The sequence below is a fragment of the Peromyscus eremicus genome, chromosome 1, assembly GCF_949786415.1.
Source record: "Peromyscus eremicus chromosome 1, PerEre_H2_v1, whole genome shotgun sequence".
Lineage (NCBI taxonomy): Eukaryota > Metazoa > Chordata > Mammalia > Rodentia > Cricetidae > Peromyscus > Peromyscus eremicus.
Genome location: NC_081416.1, coordinates 77,116,195 through 77,132,687, shown reverse-complemented (window position 1 = coordinate 77,132,687; position 16,493 = coordinate 77,116,195). Strand labels below are relative to the sequence as shown.

The window sequence follows — 16,493 nt, the reverse complement described above, 5'->3', positions numbered from 1 at the left end:
GCATATCGAGTGGGAGAACCCTGTGTGCATGTGTGATAGTGTTCACTTTCCCAAGACAGTAATGAGCAGGCAGAAAGAAAGAGCTTGGAGTGCTATAGGTTGGGAAGCTGTTAATTTTTCAGAAATCAAAAAGTCTGATTTTCATGTGAAGTTGCCAGCTTCTAAATTCTGACATAAATTTCAGAAAAAGCTGTGTTCAGAAACATGTCTTGGGCCAGACATTGTCCATGGAAACTGAATTGCTGCCTCTGGCTCCAGCCTAAGTTGTTAGCCAAGGCTAGGGCCACAAAGGTGGGTGTCCCGGCCTTCAGGGGGCGGTACGCACGTGGTGTACTCCAGCATGGCACACTTGCGCTCCAGGTTGTGCTTATCCATGGCGCTCTCCTGCTCCTTCCGCAAGCTGCCTTCTGGGTCACTGCCCTGATCAGGGCAGATCTTCTGTGCACAGGGGCAACGCACCACACCTGGACAACCAAAGCAGGGCTCAGTGACATGTTTCCGGCCAGCTGCTGGCAGCCAGAGGGACAGTGAGCCATGGTCCCAGGTGAAGCCCTTCTCACAATGTTATGCAGAGAGAGGTAGGGGAGAGCAGAGAGAGAGAGGTGACAGCCACAGCAGGGACTTCTGAGGGGTCTCTACTGGTGCAGTCTGCTAAGGACTGGAGGGAAGTAGCAAGCAGGGAAAGCCTCCTTCCTGGTTGGCTGTCATTCAGGCACTGGCTTGATGGCCAGTGAGTACAGCAAACTGGGAAGCTCAGGTAACTTTTCTTGGCTAGAATGGTATCTAAGAGACTGTGCTCAGCTTCATGCTACCCTACACATGTATAGTGACAGCTTTGGTTTAGAAGACAAGGAACAGAGGCTCAGGGAGACTGCAAAGACTTTGTACAGGGCTATTGTCCATTGAGTGGACATGTGACACTTAGGTCATTCTTGTCATGTACATACTAAAGGTGCCCACCAATGTATTTGTTAAAAATGCCCTCTCTGAAAGTAAAAAAGGCCATCAGGGGGTGAGCAATAGAAAGAACAAGCAGGGCACAAGTGGGGAAATGGTGAAAACAGGGGGCTTTAATTAGGGCAGGGGAGGGGATAAATATGGAAGGAGGGTATAATAAAAGTTGTCTGAAAAAGTTATAAGGAATTATCTAAGAACACCTACCATACATGTTAAGTCTGTATACATACACATACAGTTGAAATGAAAGAATCCTTTCTGGGCTGACAATGCTCCTTCCAAGAGCTATAGACTATCTAACAAAAATCCCAACACCAGGTATGAGAAGCCCTCTTTTGAGGTGTTGGCCAGTGTTGTCCAAGAAACTACTAAAACATTTGAGGCTACTGATGTTGCCCTTGGTTACCTCTCAGAGGTGGAAGGTAAGCCCTTATGGCTGAAGACACCATGTACTTTGGACACAGGACCTAGAGGTCCTGAGCTAGATTTGATCTGAAAGCCTGCCCCCTAAGAACTAGCTTCCATGGTACCAAGAGGCATCATACAAACGTCCAGCTCTGATGCCTAGGAAGCCTATCAATGACCAGCTGGCACGATAACCCTAAGGGTGCAGCAGTGGCACACATGCCTTGGCAGTAGCCAACAGCTCTCTGACTGGACTTACGGCCTGCTCAGCAAGAGGGAAACCATGCCTGGTACTGGAAACCTAGCTAACTACCCAGGGCTAGAAGTCATAGATCTTAGAGGAGAACCTACAAGGACTCCTTACTGACATAATCCCTAACTACACTCTACCTCTCCATATATAATCACATATGAGTACAGTTCTCATTCCTCATCAAGGAGAATCTCTTTTAAACAAACAGAGAACATTATAGCAAACTACAACCAACCCCAATCAGACCCACTGGCAGCACAACTCCCACACCGAGGCTCAGGGATCACTGTCAAAGAGGGAATAGAAAGACTAAGAGCCAGGAGAACAGGGAGCTGATTGTGAGATGAAGCCTCACCAACATGACTGCCTATAAAAGACCTGAACAAGGATGGCACCAACACCCACACTAACGTGAGGGGGAGGAAAGCTTAGGAGGCCTCCACCCTAAGCAAACAACAACAGGCAACTAAGGAGTGCTGAGAGGAAGAGAAAGCATCTTCCCCAAGGAAGAGCACACCAATTGGTTATCCAATATGAAATGATCAGCCCTGAAAACACACACATGAAAGTAACATATAACTGAGCCCGTTATATTTATATCCTCAGGAATGAATACACACGTGCACACACATACACACACATAAGTATTAAACAACAATTAAAGAAAAAGTAGTCGTGAATTTGAGAAAGAGTAAGAGGTGGGGTACAAGAGAGAGGATGGAGGAAAGGGGGGAAAATGTAATTATAATCTCAAAAAATAAAAGTATACTAAAAATTAATAAATAAAATTTAAAAACAAACAACAAACCAAATGCCCTCCCTGGACGGGGCCTAGGAAACAGCAGTCTAACCTGCCATCCAGGAGACCTATGTGCACGCTGGATTTCAGACACCCCTACTTCACAGCACAACTGCGTCCTATGACACAGTGCTTCTCCACATTACTTGGGGCAGAAGCTCCTCAAATGTTTGCTGAGGAAAGGGACAATGGATGTCTCATTAATGACTGCAATAAGCCTGTGACATCTCTGCTCATCTAAGAGGGACAAAAAATGCAACTGTCAGGCCTGAGAAACTGACGCAAACAACATACTGGTTCATAAATTTTATACAGGTATAAACTACAGGGGAATGAGAGTGCTTTAGAAACCTAGTAAGAGCTTCCCTCCCTTCTGAATCCCAAAGCATCACTGAAGCACACTGCAGTAAGAGCTGCCTGGACGCCTTAAAGCTCCTGACAGTGAGGGCACACTACAGTGTGGGCATTCAGTAACTCCACCAGCTCGTCCCCAGGTGTAAACAAAGCAGTGTCTCTCTCATGTGGAGAGAAAGCTCTGATGGTGACTGTGGGGCTTTGCAGCAGGAGCACCCGGGGAGAGTTCTACCCGCGCCCCACCCCCCAGCCAAGCCCGGGGCTGTTCTTGCCCATGTACAGACAGGATGTCCACTTCAGAATGGCACTTTACAATACTCTGGAGATGTGCTAAAGAGATCATGGGAGGAAATAGGATGGGGACAAAATGCTGACCAGGCTTTCTGGGAGATGGCACTTAGACAGCCACGACCAGCATAGAAGACAGACATTCAGGGATGAGACTGCTGAGCCCAGCACAGTCGACCCACACAAGTTTCCCACTTGGTCATCAGCACGCAGGACTCCCTTTCTGATCTCCTTTCTTCTACTCTTAACTCTCAGTCCATCCTCCAAAGGGCAGTGGGGTGTGTTTCCAAACACAATGCGCCTAAGCATTCCATGGTTTCTTTCTGCTCTCAACTCACCCTGCACTTCCTACAGAGCCCACCAGTCTGCTCCCAACCCTCTTCCACTCTCAGCTGCCATGCTCCTCCACTGCCTCCCTAACACACTCAAGGGACAAGCCACTTCCCCTGCCTCGTGTCTTCTCCAGCCTCAGTGGCCTCAGACTACAGCGCTCAGCTCAGCAGTGGTCTCCTTAGGTGACTCTGAGCCCTGTGTGTCCCGACAGCTCTTATCACACTCTGGGTCTCTCTTGAGCTCCTCCTCCCTAGAACACAAGTGGCATGAGGACAGGGAACTGATGACACCTGGATGATGCTGGATAAATACCGACTCATGCAGCTCTTGGGCAGATCAAATGCTTGGGCTTGGATGGGGCATTTCAAGGCCCAACACAGTGCTTTACAAGGAGCCCCAGGGACTCTGGTTTAAGGAGTGGTCTGAATGACAATGGACTCCATGACCCCCAGGCTCTCTTCTGGCTCTGCACCCATGATCACACCAAAGGGAAAAGAAGCAAGGGGCCCAGCAAGCCAGGATACCTAGTGGGGTGTTGAGGCAGATACACTGCAGGTCAAACCAGTAGCTTTCCACATCCTGCATAGAGTCCAAGACATAGAGACGTCTCTCGAAAGGCCGGCTGCTGTGGGCCAGGTTGTAATGTGGATCACAGATGGTGGTGTCGACAATGACTGCGTTCTTCTTCAGGAAAACGAAGACCTGCAGGAGAGACCCATCAGGAGATGAGGCACACAAGCATCAGCACCATGATGCTTGGGGGTGGGTTGACAATCAGGCCTGCCTCACTGGGCTGGAAGGCACTACCTGGTCTTTATCCTGGAACTTCTCTGTGGGTCCAAACTGCAGCAGCCCCATGTAGCACAGACGCTGCAGGTTCTCCACCACCGAGAAAACGTACCGCCTAGAAGAGAGGGCACCTGGTTGCCACCACACACTGCACAGAGCTCCGAGGCCAGGAGAAGGGATGAGCTGCTCCTCTTTCTCCTACCTAGTCCCCCAGGGCACTGAGGCCCACAGTCACCTTGGGGCTTAATTTGGAAAGTAAATACAACAAGGGAACAAACCCAAACACTCCAGTAGCTGCAACTCTTTAGCAGTAACTTTTACTTATTCAAATCAAGTAATAAATGTACTGGCTCCTGTCTTTGGTGAATAAACTACTGAGAATCTTGAGGCTGTGCAGCCTGGCAGGCCAAGCCTTTTCTCTTCCCAGGATTGAGTGAACATGAGACCCCACCTTCTGGGATTTACTCTCACCTCTTATACAGGAGCTGCTGCCGGATGTGCCTGGGGAGGAAGCGGATCAGCGTGTGCTTCTTCAGAGGGTCATTTAGAAAATCCTCCAGGTTGTCCACCTACAGAGGCATCTGCAGATTCAGCTCAGCCACAAGGCTCCCGAGAAAGCACTTAACACTATGACCTCCCCATCTCCGGCTTGGGTCTCTGTATCTCCCCTCCCAGCTGACCTAGCACACAGCAGAGGGCAACAAATCGCGCTGGGCCTGCGAGGAGGCACACAGCTACTAAAGCCCTTCCAGGAGACAAGAGGAGTGCTCTCAGCAGGGAAGGATGACTGCTGATCCCCTGAGCTCAGTGATTTTGCCTAAGGGGAAGTTTCTGGAGGTGTCCACTCACACACCCACCATAACTGCATCAACACTTCATCTGCCAAAGCAAGAACTGGAACCTCAATGTCCCAAGTAGAAAATATTACTAAATTGTGTCAGTGGAGAGGACATATGAGTATAATTCATAATCGCAATTCAGTTAAAACACACACACACACACACACACACACACACACACACACCCCTAGAAGAAAATATACCAAAAACGTGAGCAGTGAATGACTCTGAGGGATAAGTCTGAGTTTCTACTTGCTCCTTCTGGACCAAGCTTCTAAAGTGTTTGCTGTTGCAGCACACCCATTTATCTGCTGACCTAGCCAATGATAAGCATCCCGAAGTACATGTAACTACCCACCCACCCAGCTGATTCCTCATCACTTCTAATCTATGCAGAATAACGAATATTTGAAATGTTTTCCTTTGACTGACCATCTTGCTGCCCACCCACTATTCACTCATCCTTCTCCTCATCCATCACTTGGGCAAACTGGATCACGTGAGTATAGGCTTCCAGCCCTGCTAGCCCCACATATGACATGGCCCAGTCACAGGTACCTTGTAGCTCACTTGAACAACTTGGACAAAGATGGAGAGGGGCAGGCAGAGAAGAATGTCACTGACGAGAGCCCAGCCAAAGCCAAAGTCCCTGTGGATTGGGATGGGAGGGACGTAGCGCATCCACGAGATTTCATCCACATATACTAGGAAAAAGTCAAGAGTCACTCCCAGCAGATGGCATGTTCAGGAGAAAGCTGTCTCTCTCTGCCTTCTCCTAGTGCAGGCCTGTGGCTCTCACTTATGTCTGTCTCCCCTTATACCCCCAGGTGCAGGCCTGTGGCTCTCACTTATGTCTGTCTCCCCTTACACCCCCAGGTGCAGGCCTGTGGCTCTCACTTATGTCTGTCTCCCCTTACACCCCCAGGTGCAGGCCTGTGGCTCTCACTTATTTCTGTCTCCCCTTACACCCCCAGGTGCAGGCCTGTGGCTCTCACTTATTTCTGTTTCCCCTTACACCCCCAGGTGCAGGCCTGTGGCTCTCACTTATTTCTGTTTCCCCTTACACCCCCAGGTGCAAGCCTGTGGCTCTCACTTATTTCTGTTTCCCCTTACACCCTGACCTCTACCCCCAGGTGCACGCCGGTGGCTCTCACCTATCTCTGTGGAGAGCTCCATTTCTGCCTCCCAGGAGCCGCTTTCTGTGCTGTCTCTGGCTTCCGAGGTGCCCCAGTCATCTCCTGAGGAGGGCTGGGCCCCTGGCCTGCTGGCCTCCTGCTTCCCTGCTCTCTTCTCACTGTGGTAAGTGGGCTGCTCCCCGGTGTGGCCAGCAGGATGCCCGTAGACCAGGTACCACAGGAAGAGGTGCATCACCCGAAGGCGGGGCATCTTGGGAAGGAACCCTATGGAGCGCCCCAGTCCAGGCACTATAGGGAGAAAGGTGTGGGCAGTGCTTGAGCAACCCCAGACTATGTCTGGTCCAGTTCATCCTACAGCTACCATGGGCTACGCAGGGTCTAGGTGCCAGGGAGGTGACTTATCTACCACTGTGCAGACCAAAGCTGGCAAAGGTGACTGTGAAGCTGCTCTTTACCTATGACAGGTTTATAATTTTTGAGCGGGGTTATGCCCATTTTTTCATCCGTCTTTTTCACCCGTCCGCTTTCTGACTTTAAAGATGTGTTTGGGTCAGAGTCTGCTGATCCACTTGGGACCTCTGGCTCTTTGCTTTCCTCTTCTGCCTCCTCTTGGGGTGCTGGAGTCTGTGGAACTTTAACCCTGCAGGCCAAACACAGGGTGCAGAAATATGTTAGAAGCAAAGACAAGACCTATCTGCCAGGCCTGGGGTTTCAGACTCAACTGATCACGGGCCCAGGCAGATGACACAAGTGAACGGTGTCTAAAACATGGAGGTAATAATGGGGGCCTTCAGAGGTACTCACCAGCAAGAAGAGAAAGGAGCCCCGTATGCTAGGTCTCCTGACACTACACAGGTGCCAGCAACCAGGAACATTAAAAAACCTCATGGCAAATGGTCAGAAACTGTGACCAAGCATTGAGATTCTACCTCCAGGGTGGCCCTCTGCCCACCAGGGACCTAGCCACCTTAAAACTTGCTCCCTCAATGGTGCATTCAGCCACCTAGGGTAAGATGAGTGAGACCTCGGGAAAGCAAGTGCAATGACTTAGGCCAGGATGAGACTGAGCTTCCTACAGAAGCACCAATGGGAAGGGCCCCAGTTGGTTACATTTCCCGGATGGACAAGCATTAGGGCAGGTGGTGTGGTTCCGTGGGAAAGTGTTGGCCTAGCGTATGCAAGGCCCTGGTCCCATCTCCAGCACCATCCAAAGAAAAGGAAAATGATACATTAGAATGAAGAATACTCGGAGTTCAGAACTGGATGCCTCTGGCCAGCACCCAGGATCTCATGCAGGTGCACACAAAGCCTTTGGGATGCTGCTCTGCTGGCTGCAGGCTACAACACAGACCTGGGCAGTTTAACTGTGAATCTTCCACTTGCCTATTTGCTGTGCTTGAGTTGGAGATCCGGAAGCGAACCTGCTCAATGGCACTTCTCACAAGAGGGTCATTCTGGTCCATGGATGGGTGCACGACCAGATCCACCTGTGGGGAGAGGTTGGGGTGTCCCAGAGGGCAGGGCAGGTTTGAACTGAGGTTCCATAGCAGGATTTCCAACATACCCACAATTGAGAGAGGCAAAAGACAGTTTGCTGTTTCACCTGCAGGAATCAGAACTCCTTTGGGGACCATGTCACCAAGTCTTGGACCCTAAGCCATTGGTCCTGCAGTTTCCCTGTCCAGGCTGTCACAGCTCACCAGCTCTTCTGATAGCTGGAGCAGCTCCCCACACCTGCTCCACTGAGATTCTGGACTGCACATTAATCAGGAGAGGCGAGTGTGGCATAAGAGCAGTCTCTTGGCTGTGTGTTGCTAGGATCCTGGCAGTGCACCTCTGAACGACTGGCAGAGGAAGTAGGGCTGCTTTGTTATTACCTCTCCCTGGGAATCCAGGCAGAACGGTTACAGTGGTTACTGTTTTTTGAGCTACGGGGCTAAAATCCCGGGAGTGAGTAGCAGGTGTGTAGGAGTCAGGAAATTAACTTCAGCACTGGCAGAAGTGGTACAGGTCGGGGAGCAAGACAGGCCATGAGTGATGAGACATGATGGACTGGGTACCAGGGGAAGCCTGTGCTGTCACTGTAGAGTGAAGGGCAGCAGCTGTGTGGGGCTGGGACAGGCAGCAGCCCCACCCCCACGTGCCCAGCTCAACATACTTGCTGGTAAAAAGAAAACCCCATGCCCACCTCTACACTGCATCCACCTATACTACTGACTTCTTTGTGAGACCCAAATGAGAGCCAGTTAGGCAACTTCTCAGAGAAATGAAAAGCACTAAGAGATGGCAGCTCCTGTTGGCCCCGTTGGCCCAGGCTAGCAGCTAATTCTTCAACAGCCTCAGCTGAAGACTCCATTTCCATTTCTGTGACTGTGTGACACGAAATACTGACCTGACATCCTCATCCCCTCCCCCAGGCATTGACTGTCACTAGCCTTCTAGAATAGCACTAGAGAAGTCAATCCTGAGGCCAGATAGTCTCCTCAGGCCCCAACTAGGGGAGGATTTGTTGCCCTCGACAGCAACACCCAGGAAGTCCAACAGAGTAGCTTCTGGAAAACCTGCTGAAGTCATGGATGTCCCTGCTGATGAGGCCTCAATATGTCGTCCTTCAGTGAGACAGGCTGCCACATGACTGTCTGCCACTTCTCAAGTGGATTCATAACAGGCAGTTGTGGAGGAAGGAGCTAGGTCAAGGGGACTTGATGGCTTTAGTTTGAAGTGACTTCAGCAGATATAAAAGCCCACTAGTCCTGTCTATATGCAACAGCAAACTATTTCTTAAGTCATTTTTTGGTATTGCTTTCTATAGCTCAAAAAAATAAGATATGTGAAAGCAGAAATGACCTTGCCCACTTATGAGGGAAACAAAGTATCAAAGCAGGGCTCCTTTACAGCCAAGATGAAAAATCAAGTCAGGAATTAAGGGGCTGTGAAGACAGCCTCATTGCTTTCAGCCTCATGTCCAGCTGCGCCATCCCAATTACTCTGACCCTGAAAAATGGATGCTGTAAAATGTGTGCAAAGCTGCTGAGCTACAGTTACTATGGCAACGGCTCCCATCACAGTACTACAGAATAGACTGGCCCCACAGACTGGCCACCACCCTTCCAATGTCTTTGTGGAGAAAGTTCTTGCATTCCTAACACTGTCCTGCTTAACTGTAACAGGCTCTCCAGGCTGGGCCAACACACTGCTCTAGTGCTCAGGCGGCTGCTCCCAGCAGCCACAGGAACTTGGTAGGACCCTTGCCCTCCAGATTAAGAGGTCTAATGTGATGTCCCAATCACTAACAGCAAAGGATCAATCCAGATGCAACAATGACAAGGGACACTGGACCAGAAAGTTTCCCAAAGCATGAGGCTGGCTCTGTGGGCATCAGGAGAGGCCCAAGAGATTACCTTCTTCTTGATGCCATCCTGAATGACCGTAGTCCGATACAATCTCAAGAGACCCTCCTCAGACAGGTTCCGAACCAAGCGGATAATGGACTTCTTACAGCACTTGGTGGAGACACCCTCTTGCTTTTCCTGGTCCATGATCATCTTCTGAATCCTGGATATCAGAGAAGAACACATTCCCATTTCAACATAGAGAGGCATAGAGGAACCACAACAAGTCTGTCTGGAACCAGGGAAACTCTGCAGGAGCTCTTCACACCTACACACAGGGGCCTCTTGGAACATGAAACATCATCTTTCTTGAGTAAACAAATTAGCTGAAGAGAGGCCACTACCCACAGCAGCTCCACAGCACTAGAAATCACGTGATCTGACAATAAACAGGAACAAGGGAAGGGAAACAGTGCTAGGATGGAAACCTGTCTTCACCAGATCTGCATGCTTACTGTTCCTTGGTCTGAACTCTTTTTCACTCTTCAATCTTCTGATTCACTGTGATATTTCCAGATCATTAACCACAGAAGAGGAAGGCCAATATGGACATCAGGACACCCAGACAAACTCCTCAGGGCACAGAAGGGACCAAGGTGAAGATGTATCTAAGGTGGTCCCTGCCCTCACAGTCAGCCTGAGACAGAGTGAAGAACGCACATCTGTGACTGCAGGGTGAGGCCCCTTCTGCCCAATGGTTCCCACACTGGTCTCCGAGCCCTGAAGGTGCTGCCCCACAGAGTGGTCACCTAGAGCTGCAAAGAGCAGACCTTAAGCTTAGCTCCTCTTCCCTTAACACACAGTCCTTCCTGTGCCTCTTCCGCACCACTTCTGGCTGGTGTCTCCGTTTCCCTTCCCTTCTAACAACTCCCCAGGGTCAGGGTTTGAATCAGTCATGTTGCCTACAACTCATGGGTTCAAAGGCTCGGACCCAGAAGATGGTGATACTGGGAGGTTCTGGAAGGTGAGGCCTGCCTGGAGGAAGTAGGCCACTGGAGACAGACCTTACCCTCTCTCTGCCTCGTGGCTGTCATGAGGTGAAGAAGCTCTCTGGCTACATAATCTTGTCACTACACACATGGGGACAGGAGACCATGGAGAACCCAGGAACCCAAATGAATCCTCACTCAAGTTACTCCCTCACAGACCTGTCAGAGCTACCGTAGGTAAGGAGAAAAGTCAGCACGGGCTCTGTGACATCTAGCATTTTAATTCTCACGTTCTACCTTTCCCAGTGACAGGAACCAAATCTACATCCTACTGACCACCATGGGACACCATAAAATGCACATGGTGAGGCAGCAGCTCCGAGGCCTTTCAGTCCCTTCTGTGGCTGGTAAAGAGGGGCAGTCAAAGACAGACACCAGCACACTCACGTGAACAGGCTCTCAATCAGTCGGAGGTTGGTGACAGCTTCTATGATCAGATTCCTGCGCTTCAGCAGCCGGTATGTTTTGTGAGGCTTGTCCTGGCCTGGGCCATGCCGTCCGGCTTTCTGGGAACCACCGCTTTCCTACATCAGAAACCCAAGACCAGGGGTCAGGGAGAGTAGGACCAGACAGACACCATACCTGAGGGGCACACTCCCCTTTCAAGGAAGTCAAGTCCTGTTATTCAAGGAGAGTCCACCAGGCCTGCATGCTCATTACTGCTCTAGTGTCCCACAAGGGGAAAGCAGGGCTCGAGAGGCACACAGAAGGAATGTGCATTTGCATGCATGCGCGCTGGGACAAGGCTTCTGACTCTACAACCAGGATGGGAAGTGAAATGGAAGGGGGACAGGAGTCTGTGCTTCTCCCTTCACCCTGACCAAGGGCCCGCTTCATTCTTTCTTCTTTTCTCCTTAAGGTTTATTTACTATGTGTATGTGTGTGTCGGCTGCATATGTACAATGCCCACGGAGGCTAGAAGGTGTAGAATCCTCTGGAGCTAGAATTGCAGGCAGTTGTAAGCTGCCCACTATAGATGCTGTGAAATGAACCCAGGACTTTTGGAAGAGCAGCAAGGACTTTTAACTGCTGACTCATCTTTTCACCCACAACTTTCAATTTTTTAAAAGATCTTATCAATTTTTATTTTATGTCTGAGTGTTTGCATTCCTGTATGTCTGTGCACCACATGTATGCAGTACCAAAGGAGGTCAGAAGAGAGCATTAGATCCCCTGCAACTGGAGCCACAGATGGTTGTAAGCTGCCACAGGAGTACTAGGATTCAAATCTAAGTTCTCTGCCAAGAGCAGCCAGTACTCTTAACCAATGAACCATTTCTCCACCTCTCACTGCACCTCACTTTCATTCTTAAGGTCTTCCTATCTTCTAGGAGCTTAACATGCAGCGGGGTCTTTACAGCACATGCGGTAAGGCCTGACTATGAATCCCGAATGGAAAAAGAATACCTGTTGACATCATGTGGTAGCCACAGGCATGTTTGGCTGGAGGGCTATGGCTTGGAGTAGTACTTCTGGGGAATGGGAATACATCCCAGGAAGCTACAAGTGGGTGCTGGGGTGGCAGTGTGAGAACAGCTGAGCCTAGCTTGCTCCCTTGCCTACCATAGGCACTCCAGGTCAGGCAGGGTTCTCTCATACTAGGGAGGGAAGTCTCGAGGATTTCTGAAAGGTCCTAAGAGTGGCAGCCTATTGTCTGTCATGTTTCAGAGCAACATTCTGGAAGAAACCATCCGAGTAACTGGAGGCTGGAGAAGCAGAGTTGTGCTCTGCCAAAAACCTTCAGAGAGCCGTGGATATAGAATGAAGTGGGCTTTCATCAGAAAAAGCAGTGGTAGGAGAGAGCACAGAACTCTGGCCTGGGAGGAAGGCCTGCTGTATCAGGATTAGAGGACCTAAAAAGGAGGTCTCGGCAGGCATCTTGCAAACAGTAAAGTGTGGACCAAGTCTAGACTACCATCACCCAGTGCCTATCAGTTCTGCACTAGGGCTGTGCTCAAGGCACAGGCTGCTACTGCAGCCCAGGAGAACGGGAGCGGGTAAGGTCCCCATCCTGTCCTCCTCTCGGCAGGCCAGTCTTCCACCCATGGCATTGCCTTTCATCCTCACGGACCAGAGTCCACATTTCTCCTCTCGGGCTGTGAAGCCTGAATAACAGCAGCAAGAGCCAACTGGCCACAGATCCGGTCCACACCAGGAACCAGATCCTCTACTCTGTTTCCAAAGCAATGGCAGAATCTGAGGCATGTTCAGGAGACAAGGGACATGGCATGGTGAAAGGTAACTGAATCATGTAATAAGCAGGGGTTTCCTGTAACAACTGTCCTTTGTTTTTTCATTTTTTATTTTTGGTTTTTCGAGACAGGGTTTCTCTGTGTAACAGCCTTGGCTGTCCTGGAACTCAAGAGATCCACCTGCCTCTGCCTTCCAAGTGCTGGGATTAACGGCATTTGCCACCACTGCCCAGCCTGTAATACACTTATGGAAAAGTATGGCTTTGACTCTGTGGTGTCAATGGTACTTGGACAGGTGACATCTAGCCAGATGGTACTGGTACAATTTTTTTTTTTTCTTTCCATTTTATACCAAGTGATACTGGCCTTGCGTTGAAAGCAGGCTCTCAACTTTGGTTGTGGCCATTCTAAGTCACACGACTTATTGCTTCAAGGATGTCTTAAAGCTAAGGGCATGGCTCAGTGGCACAACACTTGCCTAGCATGCAAAAAGCCCTGGGCTCTACCTCCAGCCCCAAAATATAAAGAAAAATTAAAAGCAGTTTAACTAAACACAGTGGCACCTGTCTGTAGTCTCAAGTACTCAGGAGGCTGATGCAGGAGTACTGCCTAAGCTCAGGAGCCGGAGGACAGCTGGGCAACAGTGAGGTCCTACCTCAAAATAACAACAACAAAGCATGCTGCCCTCCATCTACTCAAGGCCATCAACGATCTCTTCTGAAGTGTGATAATCTAAAAGGTCCAAGCACTACCAACTGTCTTCTAAGAGGCAATACTGGCTATGTAAATCAACCACACCAACTCTCCCCTCTGAACTCAAGTGAAAAGACCACCTTGTCAGAGGTGATGGAGTTCTGGAATTCTGGGCCCAGCATGGGGCAGAGGCAGCAAATGACACTGTGTCACTCCCTGTGGAGCTAGTCACCACTTGGCCCACAGCCTGTGCCTAGCAGGTGACATTCTTATTGCTATCGCCTGCTCCTGTCCCTGGGATTCAAGCCCAGCATCAGAAGACTGGAGTCCACCTGCCCTAAGTCCCTACGGTCACTACTGACCTTGGGGTTATCGAGGCGGACCTCCTCAATCACAGCGATGTCTCCACTGTGACTCTCCATGTTGTGAGGGTCAAAGGATGCGTTGAGCTCAGAGGAGCTGCTGGTGTTCAGGCTTTCCCTACCAGCCGAGCTTCGGCGGGCTCTTCCCTCAGCGCTGCCCAGGGAGGCAGCCTTCGGCTTCTTCAGTGGGTGCAGGTTTAGGACTTTCCACCCACCTGTAATGAGAGTGGGCACAGCTGGTCAGGGGAAAACAAAAAAAGGCTTCTCTGCTTGGCAGCCAGGGCAGGCTAGCCCGGGGGACCTCCTCAGGCTCACTCTGCAGTCTTGGGGTGCAAAGCTGAACATAAAATTCACAAGTCTATCACCTGTCCACCTTCCATACATGTTTTAAAACAGGATTAAGCCATCCAAGGTAATGTACACTTGCAATCCCAGCACTCAGGAGGCTGAGGCAGGAAGGAGGAGTTCAAAGTGGGTTACAGTGAAGTCCAGTCTCAAACAAGAAAACAATTCACTAGGCTGTAAGAACTCAACTGGGAGAACATTAGACTGAACATCCCTGCCTCCACAGCAGTGTTCTATAAACTAAACCCTGAGTGGTTCTTGAATGGACTGAGGGAAGGAATGAAGCTCACGGAACTCTACCTCTTTAATAGTAAAACATGCTGTAAAAAAGGTGTTACTCAAGGAGACTACAAGTAACCAGGGCGGGGCACACAACATGACTGTCCTCTCCACACCTACAGTAATGGTGTGAAAAGGACGCTTCTGGGCCCCAAATCAGGAGAGCACTTAGGGGATCTCCAGGATGCCTAAGCTGAACAACTGCATGACGCCCAGCAGTACCAGGCTGCTTGGCCCTGCTGGCCCCATACTCATCAAGCAGTCCTTACCCTTGGCTGGAGTGGAGTGATGAGGCTGGGAGCCAGCATTCCCTGAGGCTCTTGACTGGCCCCGGGACCCTCGGCCCTTCCGCTTGCCACTGCAGCTGCTCTCTTCCTCACTTTCTGAGTCAGAGAGGAAGGCCTCCTCACCCTCGGGCATGAGGGACTCATCCTGCACCGAGGCTAGGCTCACAGTGGTCAGTAGCTCTCCTCGGGCCTTTTCACGTGCATATTGGCGGCTCAGGTCACTCTCCTCCGCAAAGACGCAGGAAATGTACTTGGTGGTCCGCTGCCGGCCTTCATCTTCCATGAATCCCTAGGGTAATCCCATGAGTTAGTGCCTTCCAGGGGGTGTTAATGCCTATAGGTGTGCAGGTGGCTCCTGTCTCATAGTGCCTTCCTGTCAGGGCCTGCCATGTTAGGCCTACATATGATCTGGACTGTGTCTGTTCTCTGAAGCTAGAAGTCCCTTGGAGACAGGGCCTTGACTTGGTCTTACCATGCACCCTCTGTGCCTGACACTGGACCTGGCTCATAAACAATCAGGAATCAGCTTGTGCTGTTTACATAGAACCCAGGGTCCCATACACTGCAAACAGCCACAGCCTCGGAGACCTGTGGTTTGGTTTATGGCTAATCCATGATCATTTTGCCTTCTAAAATGGGAAAGGGGCTTGTCCCACGGCCTGTAGTGGGAGAAAAGTAAAAATCTTCTATGTATCCCTTCACATGCAAGGGATGATGCCAAGGCCCCAGTTATACTTAGCTTAACTAATAAAACCCTGTCTATGGCAAAATGTCCACAGTAGCCCACCAGAGGGTCTGGATAAGTATCCTCTAAAACCTGTGAGCCAAAGTTTAGTTCCTAGGGTGGTACTATTGGGAAGAGGCAGAACCTTTAGGAGGTGGGAGTCTAACAGGAAGTCCCTGGTCACAGGAGAGTGCTCCCAAAGGAGTGTGCCTCCCCCCCTCCCACCTGACCATTTTGTCTCCCTTCTGACTCAGGAGGTGAGTTTACTCTACCAACATGTTCCTGTCATGAGGCGCCTGCTGTCTCATTAGAAGTCCAAAGCAGTGAGAACCACTTGATTTTGGATTAGATCTCTAGAAGAGGCCTAACAACCCTCCTCTTTATAATTAACTGCCTCTGCTACTTCACTACAGTTACAGGAAGCTAACTAATACCAGCCTCAGGAGCTGAGACGCAGCTTTGAATTACAAAAGGGGACGCTAGGCCTAGAGTCAGCTGCTGTGATGTTTCCAGGTGCCAGCACGTCCCACCAGTGAGAGGACCGGCGGCTCATTAGACACTAGCCAGCTCCAGCCGACTGTCCTCACCCAGGAGTGAGCTGCAAGGGCAGCTGCTGGAATGTCACTCCAGCGCTTCCATTTTAAGAAGCAGGACCAGACAAGTGCTCCATGAGCGGGAGGCCTAGCATGTTAGCCTCATGGAGGTACTGCCTCATGGACAGACAGTTAGGCACCTGCTTTTCTGATGTCTAATCCCACCGGCACTGAGATGAGGCACTGTAGGGATGACAGGATGTTACCTTGACAACCTTGAACCTCTGAAGGAGCCGGCACAGCATTCTTGCTTCCAGCTTTCCCACGTTCATAGCAACTCGGATCTCAGCTTGGGAAATTCCTTTCGTGCCTCTGCGCTCAACTGTGAACAAGACCATATTGAGCCCCAGCACTGCACAGGGCTGGCTGTTCACAGCCACTTCCCTGCTCCCTGCTCCCATGCTAAGCACAGAAGACACAGAAAGCACTTCTTCCTCTCCTCTAAGCAGTGCTCCACTGCTGCCAGGCTCAACAGCACTCCTTG

The 16,493-nt window shown here is 50.4% G+C and overlaps 1 protein-coding gene across 1 annotated transcript in view; it reads right to left on the bottom strand.

The window, feature by feature from the left end:
* Gtf3c1 (general transcription factor IIIC subunit 1) overlaps positions 1-16,493 on the bottom strand; it is a 58,655-nt gene that overhangs the window by 22,984 nt on the left and 19,178 nt on the right. The window contains 13 exon segments of the mRNA XM_059258392.1: positions 326-464; positions 3,914-4,091; positions 4,197-4,293; positions 4,650-4,747; positions 5,576-5,721; positions 6,172-6,441; positions 6,609-6,793; positions 7,537-7,640; positions 9,555-9,708; positions 10,922-11,058; positions 13,782-13,996; positions 14,675-14,981; positions 16,216-16,331. Coding sequence (XP_059114375.1) covers positions 326-464; positions 3,914-4,091; positions 4,197-4,293; positions 4,650-4,747; positions 5,576-5,721; positions 6,172-6,441; positions 6,609-6,793; positions 7,537-7,640; positions 9,555-9,708; positions 10,922-11,058; positions 13,782-13,996; positions 14,675-14,981; positions 16,216-16,331 — 2,146 coding nt within the window.